We start from the raw sequence: 12,601 nt of genomic DNA, 5'->3' as shown, positions 1-12,601 counted from the left end.
TCAGCCATCTCGCGGGCCACCTGTGAGCAGCAGTGTCGTCCGCGGGGCACTTCCCCATGGACTTTCACGTACGCATGCAGTACTATGCCCGCAGTCCCTCACAGCCTCTCACTGGCTCCCATCTTGTCATCCAGTGCTCCTTGAGTGGGGACAAAGAGCTTAAGGGTTGTGATGTCTCAGAGATAGCAGCTGTGGCTGGGGGAGGGTTGCCTTTTCCTTACCCTCTCTCACCCTCCACCCCAGGCTTAAATATTCTGTTACTTGTTACCAGCTGCTTTCTGCTCTCGCCCCACCCTCAGCCCCCTGCCCTTCCCCCCATGAACCCCTGCGGCAGAAGGAAGGGTGTGATTACACCACTCAGTGTCCTTGAAATTGATGCAAGGGTTACTTGTTTCAGTGTTATCTGGGATGGGGGGTGAAACTCCATAGAATGCAGATTTCCTCGACCCTCCCTGGACCTAGTAAACAGAACATCAAGAATGGGGCCCGAAAAATCCATATTTTGAGTCCACTTTCTAGATGACACACGGCAACACAAAGGCTTGTGAACCACAGTTTTCCACACTGCTGGTGTGGACCAGCAAGATGATATGTCCAGAAACCTTTGACACCAGCCCTTTGCTCAATAATGGCCTCTGGACAGGAGGAGGACGGAGGAGTTTGGTTGTTGGGTTGGGCACATAAAGGAATCCACCCCCACCCCCAGATGTATTATTTCCTAATTCTAGTCAGACATCTTGCTGAATAGCCTTAGGTCATGTGTTCAGTATGGTCAGATATGCAGGCTGAGGCTCAGTAACATATGGTAGCCAAAATCATGGAGTTATGACCCATGTTTTCTGACCTGAAATGTTTATACTTCCCTCATGCGGTGGGCAGCCTCAGATCAGTGATGTGTCCAGCTCCACAGGTGACCAGGATGTTAGTTGCTGAAGAGGCAGCCATGCCATGTGGGGAGCTTGAGTAGCCTCACGAGAAGCCGCTTCCCTACCTCAAATCAGAGAAGACATCAGAAGAGCCTTCAAACATGGCTTGCCTCGCTCCATCCATGCTAACCAGTATGTGACAACCACAGTCCTATTGGTGACCACGTATTTAGCATTGCAGTTAAGCGCGGAGGACAAAAGCAATTTCAGTGATACCATTCTCAAATATGAGGAAGTGATAGTTCTCATATACACACGCGTGCATATATTTAGCATCCAAACCTTCCAGTGCTAGAAGAATGAGAGTTCTATACTTTCTACATACTCTTATCGGGATGTTCAGCATGGGTACAAACTTAGAATTATACCGTTATTAACTGATGTTTACCAAATATTTAAAAATATATATACTTGCAGGATCTTAAAAAAGTTGGCCATGTACCAAATAGGACGGAACTTCTATAAGCCTTCTGAACCAGTGGAAATTCCCCAACACAAGTAGGTTTATTTATATTTTCTGTTACTCTGAAATTGTGGTAACGTGAAGAACATAATTTACGATGCAATATTATGCGATGTTATGCCATTATGCCTCCTCTGAGAGACTGTGTATTATGAAAAGTAATGGATTTTTTTAATTTTCAAGGTTTTTTTTATAGAATGGTGAATGTCAGTGTGAAGCTAGCAGCCTGTTTTCTTATATTAGTGTGCTAGATCATTATCATAAGTCGTGGAAGGAATTCAGAAACTGAGTTTTTTGTGTATGACAAGTAGTAATGAAAGCAGAATAAGCTATATTATGTTATACCACATATTGATACTCTACTTTCTTGCTGACAGGAAGTTTGGTTGATGTTGGGTCAGCAGAGGTCAGACGAACCAGTCAACTAAATGGGGAAGACTTTTCACTCTGAACTGGGGAGTGGTTGCTTTCGGGAAGGTGGTCGGCTATGTCTGCAACGGGTTGTCAGCTCTCCCAAATATGTGGTCAAGCTAAAGACAGAGAGGCAGTGGGTAACCCAAAGACAGATGGGTAAACAAAGGAAAGAGTGCATAAAAGAAAACGAGGGACACAGTGTTTAGCCTGCTGGCAGGTAGGGAGAACATGGCGGGGTTTCCATATGTTAGTTCAGTGTGTCAGAGTAGTCCATGGCAAGCACCCTGTTGGTGCTCTCACTTATCTCCCAACCTGGATTAGAAATTCTTGTAGGTCCAGTGTTGTGCTGGGCTGGAGTGGGTGCCCAGCGCACATGCTTGTCCTAAAGGCTGGCTGTGAATCAAGTCCGCAAAGTAAACTGAAACAATTAAAAAAAACATATTTGCCTGTTCTTTCATGTCTTTTCCATAAATTTTTCTTTTTTAAGACTTCAATCCATGATATCCATGAATGTGGAAAGGAGTTGTAGCCTCTGCTGTGGTGTCCCTTTGTGTGTTTGCATGTGATGCATTTAGATTATTTCTTGCTCTCGTGAAATCTGTACACTGTCTTCACCGTTGAGTCTGCGTGCTTTTCTGAACCTTGAAGTTTTTGCGCTGGGACGCACAACTCCATAAATGTAGTAATCCTACAGCTGTGGCTCCCAACCAAGGGCAGGTTTGTCCCCCAGGGGTCATTTGGCAACGTCCGGAAGTATTTTCGGTCGTCACGGTGTGGAGGCTATGCCTGCCTTCTGGTGGGTAGAGGTCAGGGGATATTGCCAAACATCCTGCGGGGCTCCGGACGTCTCCTGACACAGAATGATCCAGTCCCAAATGTCGGTAGTGCCAAGGAGGGGGGATGCTGTTCTCTGGGATGCATTTATCATAAATATATGCTTAAAGACACTCCCCAGCTAGAAATAACTAAAGATTCTAGTCAGCAACTGGAAGAAATCAGACTGAAGAAAGAGTATTCTATAAAATCAGGAAAATTGGAACGTAAAATCAAATCATCACTAAAAATGTTTATTGTTTTATGATAGGGCATTTCAAATTTATCTATCTATCTATTTAAAGGTTGTCCCTTTGGCCTGGGTTTGCTATTTCTGTGTCACGGTTTGAGAGCAGGCTCCTATTTACTGCTGATGTGAGTTATAAAATACTCCGGAATGAGACTGTTCTGGAATTCATGACTGATCTCCGCCAGGAAACTACTATGTCCTGCTTTACCCAGATGTGTGAAAAACGGCTGCTGGGTCTCATTGTCCTTACAAGGTAAGAGCCTGCATTTAAGAAAACTTCCTGAGGGAATGAATTCTTTTTTTTTTTTTAATTTTTTTAATGTTTATTTTTTGAGAGAGAGAGAGAGAGGGACAAAGTGTGAGCAGTGGGGAGGGGCAGAGAGAGAGGGAGACACAGAATCCAAAGCAGGCTCCGGGGTCTGAGCTGTCAGCACAAGAGCCCATCACGAGGCTTGGCTTGAACCCACGAACCATGGATAATTATCCGAACACTGTACCCAACTGTGAGATCTTGACCTCAGCCGAAGTCGGACACTTAACTGACTGAGCCACCCAGGCGCCCCGAGGGAGTGAATTCTTTATGCTGTTTGGGAACAGGAATCGCCACAGGGCATTGTCCTGAGCACAGATCTGATCAGTTTACTGGCCTGTTTAGACCTGGCCATTCTCAGTTGACTAGAGTTCAGACTTCCTGGAGTGGCCTTCAGGGACCGTCCACTCCTTACACGGCCCTACAGCATCTCTTGCTGCACCCCTCTCCCCACTCCCGAGAGTCTGCACTTTGCTGCTTCAGTGCCCTTGCCTGGATTTTCCACCCTTAACTCTGCCTTTTTAAAGTTCTGTTTCCACAAAGTCCTGCTCATACCTCACTGCTTTTCTGAAGCCATCACCTGTCCACTCAGCTGGAAGTACTCAGTTACCACCCCTGTGCTGTTCCCGTAGCACATTGCTCATAACACTTTTATTTCATTTTATTCCGTCACAGGAGAGAACATCAGGTCCATGTCTCTTCTTCTCTGTAAGATTAGAGGGGCTTTAAGACCAAGATCTTTCAAATCCCGAGGTTTATCTGCATATAATTTTCCCTGCATGCACATTGAACTGAGTTAAACACGGATAGATTAGGTTGCTTCCTGAGTACCAACCACAAAGCTTACCATGTCCTTCTTCAGTCCACAGACAGTTCTTCTAGAGGACGTGTTAATCCTCTTTCTAATCTGGCTTGGAATTTACACTTCAAGTTGTTTTTTTCTGGGTTATATAGCAGGGCCATAGGCCTGGTTGTCTTCCATACCACCTGAGGAGAGAAGGCCACCTCTTGATCCTCTTGTCATGATTGCCAAGAATTAGCTTATCCCACTATTCCAGAGTAACCTTGCAAAGAACCAAGAGCCTAGGAGACAGCGCTGACAAGGAGGTTCCTGTCTTGAGGCTGGGGCAGCATGCAAGAATATTCCAGGCCACACAGTGCTGCAGGGGGAAATAGACTTGAGAATGATCTTAGCCAGCCTGCTTTGCAGTTTGGCTGAGGGCCAGCCCTCGATGGGAGATCACGTGGGATACCCAGCTGGCATGGTTGATCAACCTTCTTCAGGTGCTTTTTAGCAGAAGAACTATCTGGGAGCTCAAAAACTCTGAGTGATACCAGAAGCTGATGGGAAAGCTTTGAAAATGGGAAAGCTTTGAGCAATGCTTTTCACCCTTTGAACATACAGGAATAATTTATCTGAAGTTAGAGTGTCTCTCATTGACAAAGATTATGGTCTAATGACTTCCTTACCAGTTTTGTTGGAGAATGGAGGTCTTCCTGTATCCTGAAGAGTTAATGAATGCTCTTCTCAGATAAGAGCCAATCATAAAAAAAAAAAAAAAAAAAAAAGACTATTCTTGTATTACTATTGTAATTTCTGAAATTCTGGAGTCTAATACTTTGAATTAAAGCTGTAGTGAAATAGCCGCTTGTATGATTTGGAAACATTTGTGAAGATTTCTTGCATTTCCCAGATACAATAACAAAACCTACCGCATCGATGACATTGACTGGTCGGTGAAGCCCACGCACACCTTTCAGAAGCAGGATGGCACTGAGATCACCTATGTGGATTACTATAAGCAGGTTGGACTGTTGTACTTTATTCTCGTCTCTCTTCCTCTTAGTTTAGAGAAGTCTCTCTGTTCCTTTCCAGAGCTAACAAGTCCCCCAAATTGTCAGGCTGAGACAGCTTCTGACATAATTCTTCGACTTGTCTCTTCCCCTCCAAGCCTGCCTTCCCTGGCTTGCCTCAGACCTGATCCTGTCTCCTGTTGTCCTTCTTCCTGTAGTCTGAGTAATTTCCCTTAAAAGCGTATCTGATAATGTCATTTCCTTGCTTAAAGTATTTCCATGACTTTGTAGTACCTTAGAAGCCAGTCCCAAGCTCCTGGGCAAAGCCCCTTTATGATCTGGCCACTTCCTGCCACTGGAGCCTCATCTGTTACCACTTTCATTTCCTTTGCTCTGCTGTGCTTATGTTTGTGGTTCCTTTAGTCAGTTACTCCTACCCACCCCCCACTCCCTTGCATCCTCATGCATGTTACTTCCTCTTCCTGGACTCCCCTTCACAGCCAGCCAGTCATTGACACCCTTCAATACTCAGCTCAGCCGTCAACTCCCAGGCAAGCCCCATGGCACTCTCCCCAGGGGCCCCTTCCTGCATTTAGCCCCATCACATTATCATGGGCAGGATGTGAAGGGTCTGACTTCCCTCCTGAACTTTGGGCTCTTTATTTCTGGATACCCAGGGGAACACGGTGCCTTGCCTTGCACGTAGCAGATACTCAAACATTTGTTGATGGAATCTCCCGCTGCCTCCAGGAGCGTGATTCACAATTATCACCATCACTGTTACCTCTACCCCCACCTTCCCCTCTGAGTTCCTTACAGAAGCTCCTTCTCTTTCATGTACAATCGTATTTCAGTCTCCAGAATCTCACAGATATTTCAGAAAATGAACACATAGCAAAAACTCTTCCTTTCTATACTTTCAAGAATATATATGTATACTTTTTTTTTCCTTAGCTGATTTCTTTGGAAGGTCATCTTCACTGGCTCCAAGCACCTCCTCTGTTCTTCCTCCCTGAAACCTCCGTAGTCTGGCATCCAGTCTGCTGCTATGGAAATAGCTCCTTTTAAAGTCAAATTCAGCTACTGAACTTACTGTAAGGGGCTTTTTGTGGCACGTGACACCAGTGACCACTCCCACCCGACTGAGTGGCTCTCCTCTCTGACTCTTGGGCACAGCCCTGATGGCTCCCCCCCAGATTTTGTTGTTGAGTTTCAGCTTCCTTTGATGCTTTCCCCTTCCTTTCCCTTCAGGTGTTAAATGCGATTATTCACCATGGTTCCCTCATATAGGATCCCCTCTTCATATCTCCAGACCTCTCAAATACAGTATTTTTGCCCTTTTTCGTGAGTTATACTTATTTCCATTTTCAGACCATATTTTCATGAATGTCCTGCGGGCATTTCAGACTAACATCATCCATTCTGAATTCGTTGTCTTTCACACTGCCGTTTCTCCTTGGAAATTCAGCCTCTTGCTGCCGTCCTCTTCTTTACCCTCACCTGCTCATTCGGCTGTCACCAACATCGGTCCTGCCTTCTTTATCTGTGGATTCTCCCAGGACCCCATCTCCCTTCCCGAGCCCTATAACCGCTGCATGAATGCAAGACCACTCACGGATCCCCACCTGGAAGATTTGGGTCACGCCCTTATGGTGCCCTTGCCCCAGCTTTGTCTTCGCTGTGCCCTGTTATCCTCACTGCCACCAAACACATCTTCCTGAAATGCTACCCAGAAAGGTGGTTAAGAGCATAGGCTATAGAATAAGGTACTCCTGGCACTGGCTGTGTGACCTTGAGCAAATCACTAAACCTGGAGGGTCATCTGTGAAGGGGAATCATTGATCTGCCTTCATGGGGCCTGTAGCGCAAGCATAGAATGAGGTAGCCATGCCTACAGAGCTTTTAGCCCAGTACCTGCACATGGTGAACACTGGATAAATGCTGGAGACCCGGCCCCTCTTTTCCCAGCCTCCCCTTTCTTCATCTCTGGCATCACACACTTTGGTCCCATCTCACCTTTCAGCCTCATCTGTCACCGCATTGCCACCAGTCACCCCATGCTGCTGTCACCCCATCCACTCGCTGTCACTAAATGTTTCTCAGCCTTTGCTCGTGTCCACTAGACACTGGCATAAATCCACACCACACCTTTCCCCTTCACCACCAGCTAAACCCTTAACTTGCAAGTCACGTGTCACCGCATTTGCAAAGTCCTCTCTGACCTTGCTTCCTGTCACATTCACAGAAGAGCTAGTGATTCTCTTCTCTGAGCACTTGTATCACGCATCATGTTGCTTCTAGAATGTCTTCCTTGTAGAACAGGGATGGCATTTGGCTAACCCGTGATGAATAGTGCCTAGCAGAGCATCTTGTGCATGATGCGCTCCATAAGTGTTTGTTTATTAACCACCAAGTTTGTTGAGCATTTGGGTTTCTTTCCTGCATGATTAAATTTGTTCTTCCTTGAACAGAGGTATTTTTAGGACCTGTGACATTCTGAAAAGAGAATCATGGTAAAATCCCACTCACTTTCTTTGTAATGAGTTGCGGTTCACTGCATGTATGTTGTAATTAGGGAGAAAAAGAAGGAAATTGTGCCAATTCTAGAATGTCTTCCTCTCTGTCCCAGGAAAAGGAACACTAAATTACAATGTAGTCAACTCTCAAAGTGGACATCTTGATTTTGACTTTTATATTTCTCCATTTTATTTCATCATGAAAAATATTTTCAAATGCTAAGAAAACTGGGCAAGGGAGAAAGTAAAGATTACCTTATGACACAGTTTAGGGGAGACAATTCTTGGCCACGTGCCAGGTAAATGCAATACCCTCTTCCTGGAACATGCCCCGGCGAAATCTTTATACTCCCGTATTCTCTTCAAGGTGCTCCTTTGGGCTCTGCTTCCTTCGTGAAGCCTTCCCTGATTTACCATCCATGTATTGTCTTCCTACCACCACCTTTCTGCCCAGGGACCCAGTACTGAATGGTGTAATAAGCAGAAGTTCCCAAGTCTTACAGGACAAATCCTGGCTGTGCTGATTCCCAGTTCTGGGACCTTGGGAGGGTTGTTTCACTTCTCGTGATATTTCCTCGTCTGTGGAGGGGATGAACTAGTATCTGTCTCATGGGTTTGTTGTTAAGATTAAGTGAGGAAAAGTAGAGGTGCTTAGTATGTCATCCTTGTACTTCTCATACCTTGTTTGTAGAGGTGTAGTTGTATCAGGGATTGTGCCTCTTCCATCTCTGTGTCCACTGTGGTAGTGGCGTGAGATGTTTACTGTACTGACGAAGTCGCGTACCAAACTCTCCTTCTACGAAGACTTCGCCAAGCTTTTTAGCTATAGCATTCATTGCAATCAGCGCTTCAAACTGCAATTTCCTGAATTGTTTTATTTCAATGACTAGGAGTCCTTACTGAATAGAGAAACTCTCACTTCTTGCCTCCTTAATTATGATTATTGATGTCGGCATCACGTAGTGCCCAGGCATTTTGTAGATTATAATTCCAGTTGTTCTGTCATTAGTGTTGAGTAAATTACACCGGAAATGAGTGGTAATTGGAACCTCTGCTGTTGGAAGGTAAATGAACTTTTGGCAAGGTGAGAATGTTGAAACTCAGGGTTAGGAAGGGAAAGGGGGTGGGATAGGAGTGAACAGTTGCCAAGGACTCATTAGAAACCAGACACCATGCTAGTGGTTTATGTCAGATGCTTCTGAGCTACTGTTCACCTCATTTCATAGATGAAGAAAGGTAAGTAACTTCCCCAGTGTCACAGTCCAATTAAACAGAAGAGCCAAGGAGCAGGTTCACATTTGCCAGACTTCAAAGCTGCTTCCCTATAACATCAGGCTGTCCTGGAAATTAAGGAGACAGTCATGCTTTTTTGGGAAATCTGAGGTTCATTCACTATAACCCACACCCCCAATTTGTGTATGGATATTTTCAGAATGACTATAGATGCTCAGAGCCAGTTAGTTACACATGGAGTTGCAGGCCTCAGTCATCAATAGTGGAAAGGCTGGCACTGAGTCCCCTCCACTGGGGCCACTGAACTGTGTACACAGCCAGCTGGAGGCTGTTCTGACTCTGGATGAGGCAAGGAAATAACTTCTTTTCTGTTTTAATCTACAAAATGCCTGGGCGTCGCGTTGTAAAAGATAATCATTAAAATCATGACACTGACTCTGAGAAGTAAAAGACGAGTCCTAGGAGGGAAGTAGAAATGAGCGGGTAACCATAGGGATTCCTAGGGATTTTTTTTCTTTATTGGAAAGATTTATCTATTCACTTTAGGATTACCTTGTGGCTTATAAGCAACGATGCTTATTTTACAGTGTTTCCATATTAATTTTTCCCTCATTAATCTTGCATTCTATAGCAATATGATATTACTTTATCTGACCTAAACCAGCCAGTGCTTGTTAGTCTGCTGAAAACCAAGAGAAATGACAACACTGAGCCTCGGGTGGCCCACCTGATACCCGAGCTCTGCTTTCTAACAGGTAACGTTTATGCTTTATACTCTATCAGTCAGGCTCTTGATCCAAGGCTCAAGGCATATGCTCAAAGCATATCAAGGCTCAAGGATCCAGGCAGTGGGCAGCTAGTGGAGTGCCAGAGCATTCATTTAACCCATGGACGGTGGGCCCGCTAAGTGATGTGTTTTATAGAGGAAAGTGGGAGGGTAGAGTGCCCTTTGGAAATTGCTTGGCACAATAAGGGTTATATGCTTTTTTAATCTCATGCGTTCTGTTTGTTACTTTGACATAAAAGAGGCCACCAGATATTTTCTGAAAACCAAGCTTCTCTTTTTTTTACGTGCGCTATTCAGTCTTTTATGTATGTATCTTGAACCACTTCATTGAGGTCGTGATTGACATGTCAAAAGCTGTGCATATTTAACTTATACCATTGAATGAGTTTGGGGTGAGTGTACACTTAGAAAACCGTCAGCACCCTGAAGGTCGTAGACCTGTCCTTCACCTACAAGGTGAAACTTCACCAGCAAGTTTCTTGCTGCTCCAATTATTATTATTATTATTATTATTATTATTATTATTATTTTGATGCACACTGTTCTATTTGACTTCTGTGTGATTTAAGTATAATTATAATTATCTCCATTTTATAAGTGAGGGAACCAAACCTTGCAGATTGCTTTTTATCTGCCTTTTTATCTGCTTTGTATCTGCCTTTTAATAGGCAGGATTAGGATTTAAACTTTTACCTGTCTGATTTCAGGTCTTAATTTCTTTCTTATGGTACCTCTCATCCCAGAATAAGAAAGGGGATTCTAGAGAGTCAGTTAAGCTTAGAAGTAGAAACCTTTACTATGATGCTATCCAGTTAGAGAGCTGAAAGGGAGTAGCCAAAAAACCAGTATGAGTTAACTTTATTTGTGAGAGACTCTAGAGGTGCTAGTAATTAATAAGAAATAAGCTCTCAAGGTTAAACTCTTCTAATACAGGAATAGTTCACAAATGGTAACACCATGTATACTGTTACCTCAGGGCCTTTGCATTAACTGTTACCTGTGCCTGAGTATTTAAAAAATTTTTGTATTTATCTTTTTAATTCTAGTATAATTAACATACAGTGTTACATTAGTTTCAGGTGTACAATATAGCGATTCAACAATTCTGTACATCACCCGGTGCTCGTTTGGATAAGTGTACCCTTCCTCCCCTTCATCTCTTTCACTTATCCCCTCACCCACCTCCCCTCTTGCAACCACCAGTTTGTTCTTTATATTTAGGTGTCTTTCCTTTTGTTTGTTTCTTTTTTTTTCTTTGTTCGTTTTTTGTTTCTTTCTTAAATTCTGTGTATGAGTGAAGTCATATGGTATTTGTCTTTCCCAGTCTGACTTATTTGACTTAGCATTATCTCCTCTAGATCCATCTATGTTGTTGCAAATGGCAATGTTTCATTCTTTTTTATGGCTGAAAAATGTTCCGTTGTGTATGTATGTGTATGTGTGTGTATGTCTGTATATACACACATACACATATACACACACCAGATCTTCTTTATCCATTCTTCTATTGATGGACACTAGGTTGCTTCCATATCTTGGTTATTACAAAGAATGCTTCAATAAATGTAGGATGTATATATATTTTCAAATTAGCATTTTCATTTTCTTTGGGTAAATACCTAGTAGTGGAATTGCTGGATCATATAAAACCAAGCTTGTCTTTAACATTTTTGAGCTTCCCTAGCATAGGAAGCAATATGACTTTGATTCTCTTCAGGTACATTGTTTGCATGGTACCAAAGTGATCCTTGTTTTCCTTTTGCATGAGTTCTAGAAAGTAATCCTCACTCTACAGTAGAATCTGAGTAACTGTCCCGAGTACTTTTTATCATGTTCATTTGATTAATAGGGCAGGACTAAGCAAGGAGGACTTTCTGCCTTTTGCATTTTGGGAATCAGTTACGATACGTATATATTTCTTTCACAATTAGAAAAATTAATAAGGATATAATATTTGAAGGAAGGGATGATCCTTCTTCGTGGTATTCTTGATCTGCACAGTCCCATATGGTGGCCAGTGGCCACGTGTGTTTAGTGAGCCCTGGAAATGTGACTGAAGGGCCAGCTGGAGACATGCTGTGAGTGTAGAATACAGACTGGATTTCTAAGACTTAGTATGAAAAAGAGAAAAGAGCTCCTTAGTTTTTATGTAGTGATTGCATGTTGAAATGATAACATTTTGGATATATTGAGTTGAGTAACATACACTATTCAAGTGACTTCATCTGTTCTTTCTGGCTTTTTTCCAGTATGGCTGCTAGAAGATTTAAAATGACATGTGTGGCTTGCATTTCTTTTGCATCCAGATGCTAGATCTGAGTCCATTTAAGTGGAAAGCTTACAGTCTGCCTGAGCTGGCCTGGGTTACATTGCGTGTTCATTTTTCCACTTTGTTTTCATTTACATTAATAGGGCTGACCTGCCAGGCAACCTCTGACTTCCGGCTGATGAAGGCTGTGGCTGAAGAAACACGCCTCAGTCCTTTGGGAAGGCAGCAGCGCCTGGCCAGGCTTGCTGACGACATCCAGAGGTACTGGGCCGCTTTGTGGGGTCAGAGGGTGTCCTTCCTAAGGCCTAGTTTATGGAATTGGATGGTCTACAAAACGTTTCATTCCTTGATGAACATGTCTCTTTCCTACTGACTCAGAGCAAGGCACTTTTGAATTGCGTTGGCCAGAACCAGGGGTTCACCCCAGATGTTCAGGACTACAGCCTGCAGGGGGGTGGGGGGGAGGTGGTTGGGGTCCATGCTGACAGAACTACCACCCGGCTTCAACAAGATGACTCTTGCTTTCTTCTTTGTAAAACATGGAGGTTTGGGTAAAAAATTGAATGAAGAAAAATGTTGTAATTTAAAAAACAGAAAACCCCCGCCACCTCAGCCCCCCAATATTCACGGTCAAGAATGTTCAGTCTCAATATAGTGGCCTCAGCACAGTGACCATTAGAAGATTTCTACTGTGTGTTCTTTAAGCTTAGGAATGCTGTGTGCCCTTTGGGTTAGCCCATCTGGCCCTCAGACTGCACTCCTGTCCTCTTTCTGACAGTTGGCTGTCTCTTGGGATCCCAGCTGCTCCTGTTTTCCCTTCTGACCT

General features: G+C 43.7%; 1 protein-coding gene across 3 annotated transcripts in view; it reads left to right on the top strand.

The window, feature by feature from the left end:
- The window catches only part of PIWIL4 (piwi like RNA-mediated gene silencing 4), a 45,620-nt gene that overhangs the window by 11,707 nt on the left and 21,312 nt on the right, over nt 1-12,601 (top strand). For all 3 annotated transcript variants that reach the window (XM_047878636.1, XM_047878635.1, XM_047878634.1), the window contains exons 6-10: nt 1,344-1,424; nt 2,922-3,119; nt 4,871-4,982; nt 9,351-9,474; nt 11,919-12,036. In XM_047878636.1, coding sequence (XP_047734592.1) covers nt 1,344-1,424; nt 2,922-3,119; nt 4,871-4,982; nt 9,351-9,474; nt 11,919-12,036 — 633 coding nt within the window. The remainder of the gene's footprint in view (nt 1-1,343; nt 1,425-2,921; nt 3,120-4,870; nt 4,983-9,350; nt 9,475-11,918; nt 12,037-12,601) is intronic.

This window comes from Prionailurus viverrinus, chromosome D1 (genome assembly GCF_022837055.1).
Source record: "Prionailurus viverrinus isolate Anna chromosome D1, UM_Priviv_1.0, whole genome shotgun sequence".
In the NCBI taxonomy this organism is placed as follows: Eukaryota; Metazoa; Chordata; class Mammalia; order Carnivora; family Felidae; genus Prionailurus; species Prionailurus viverrinus.
Note: the sequence above shows the minus strand (reverse complement) of the source record. Positions and strands in the feature narration are given on the sequence as shown.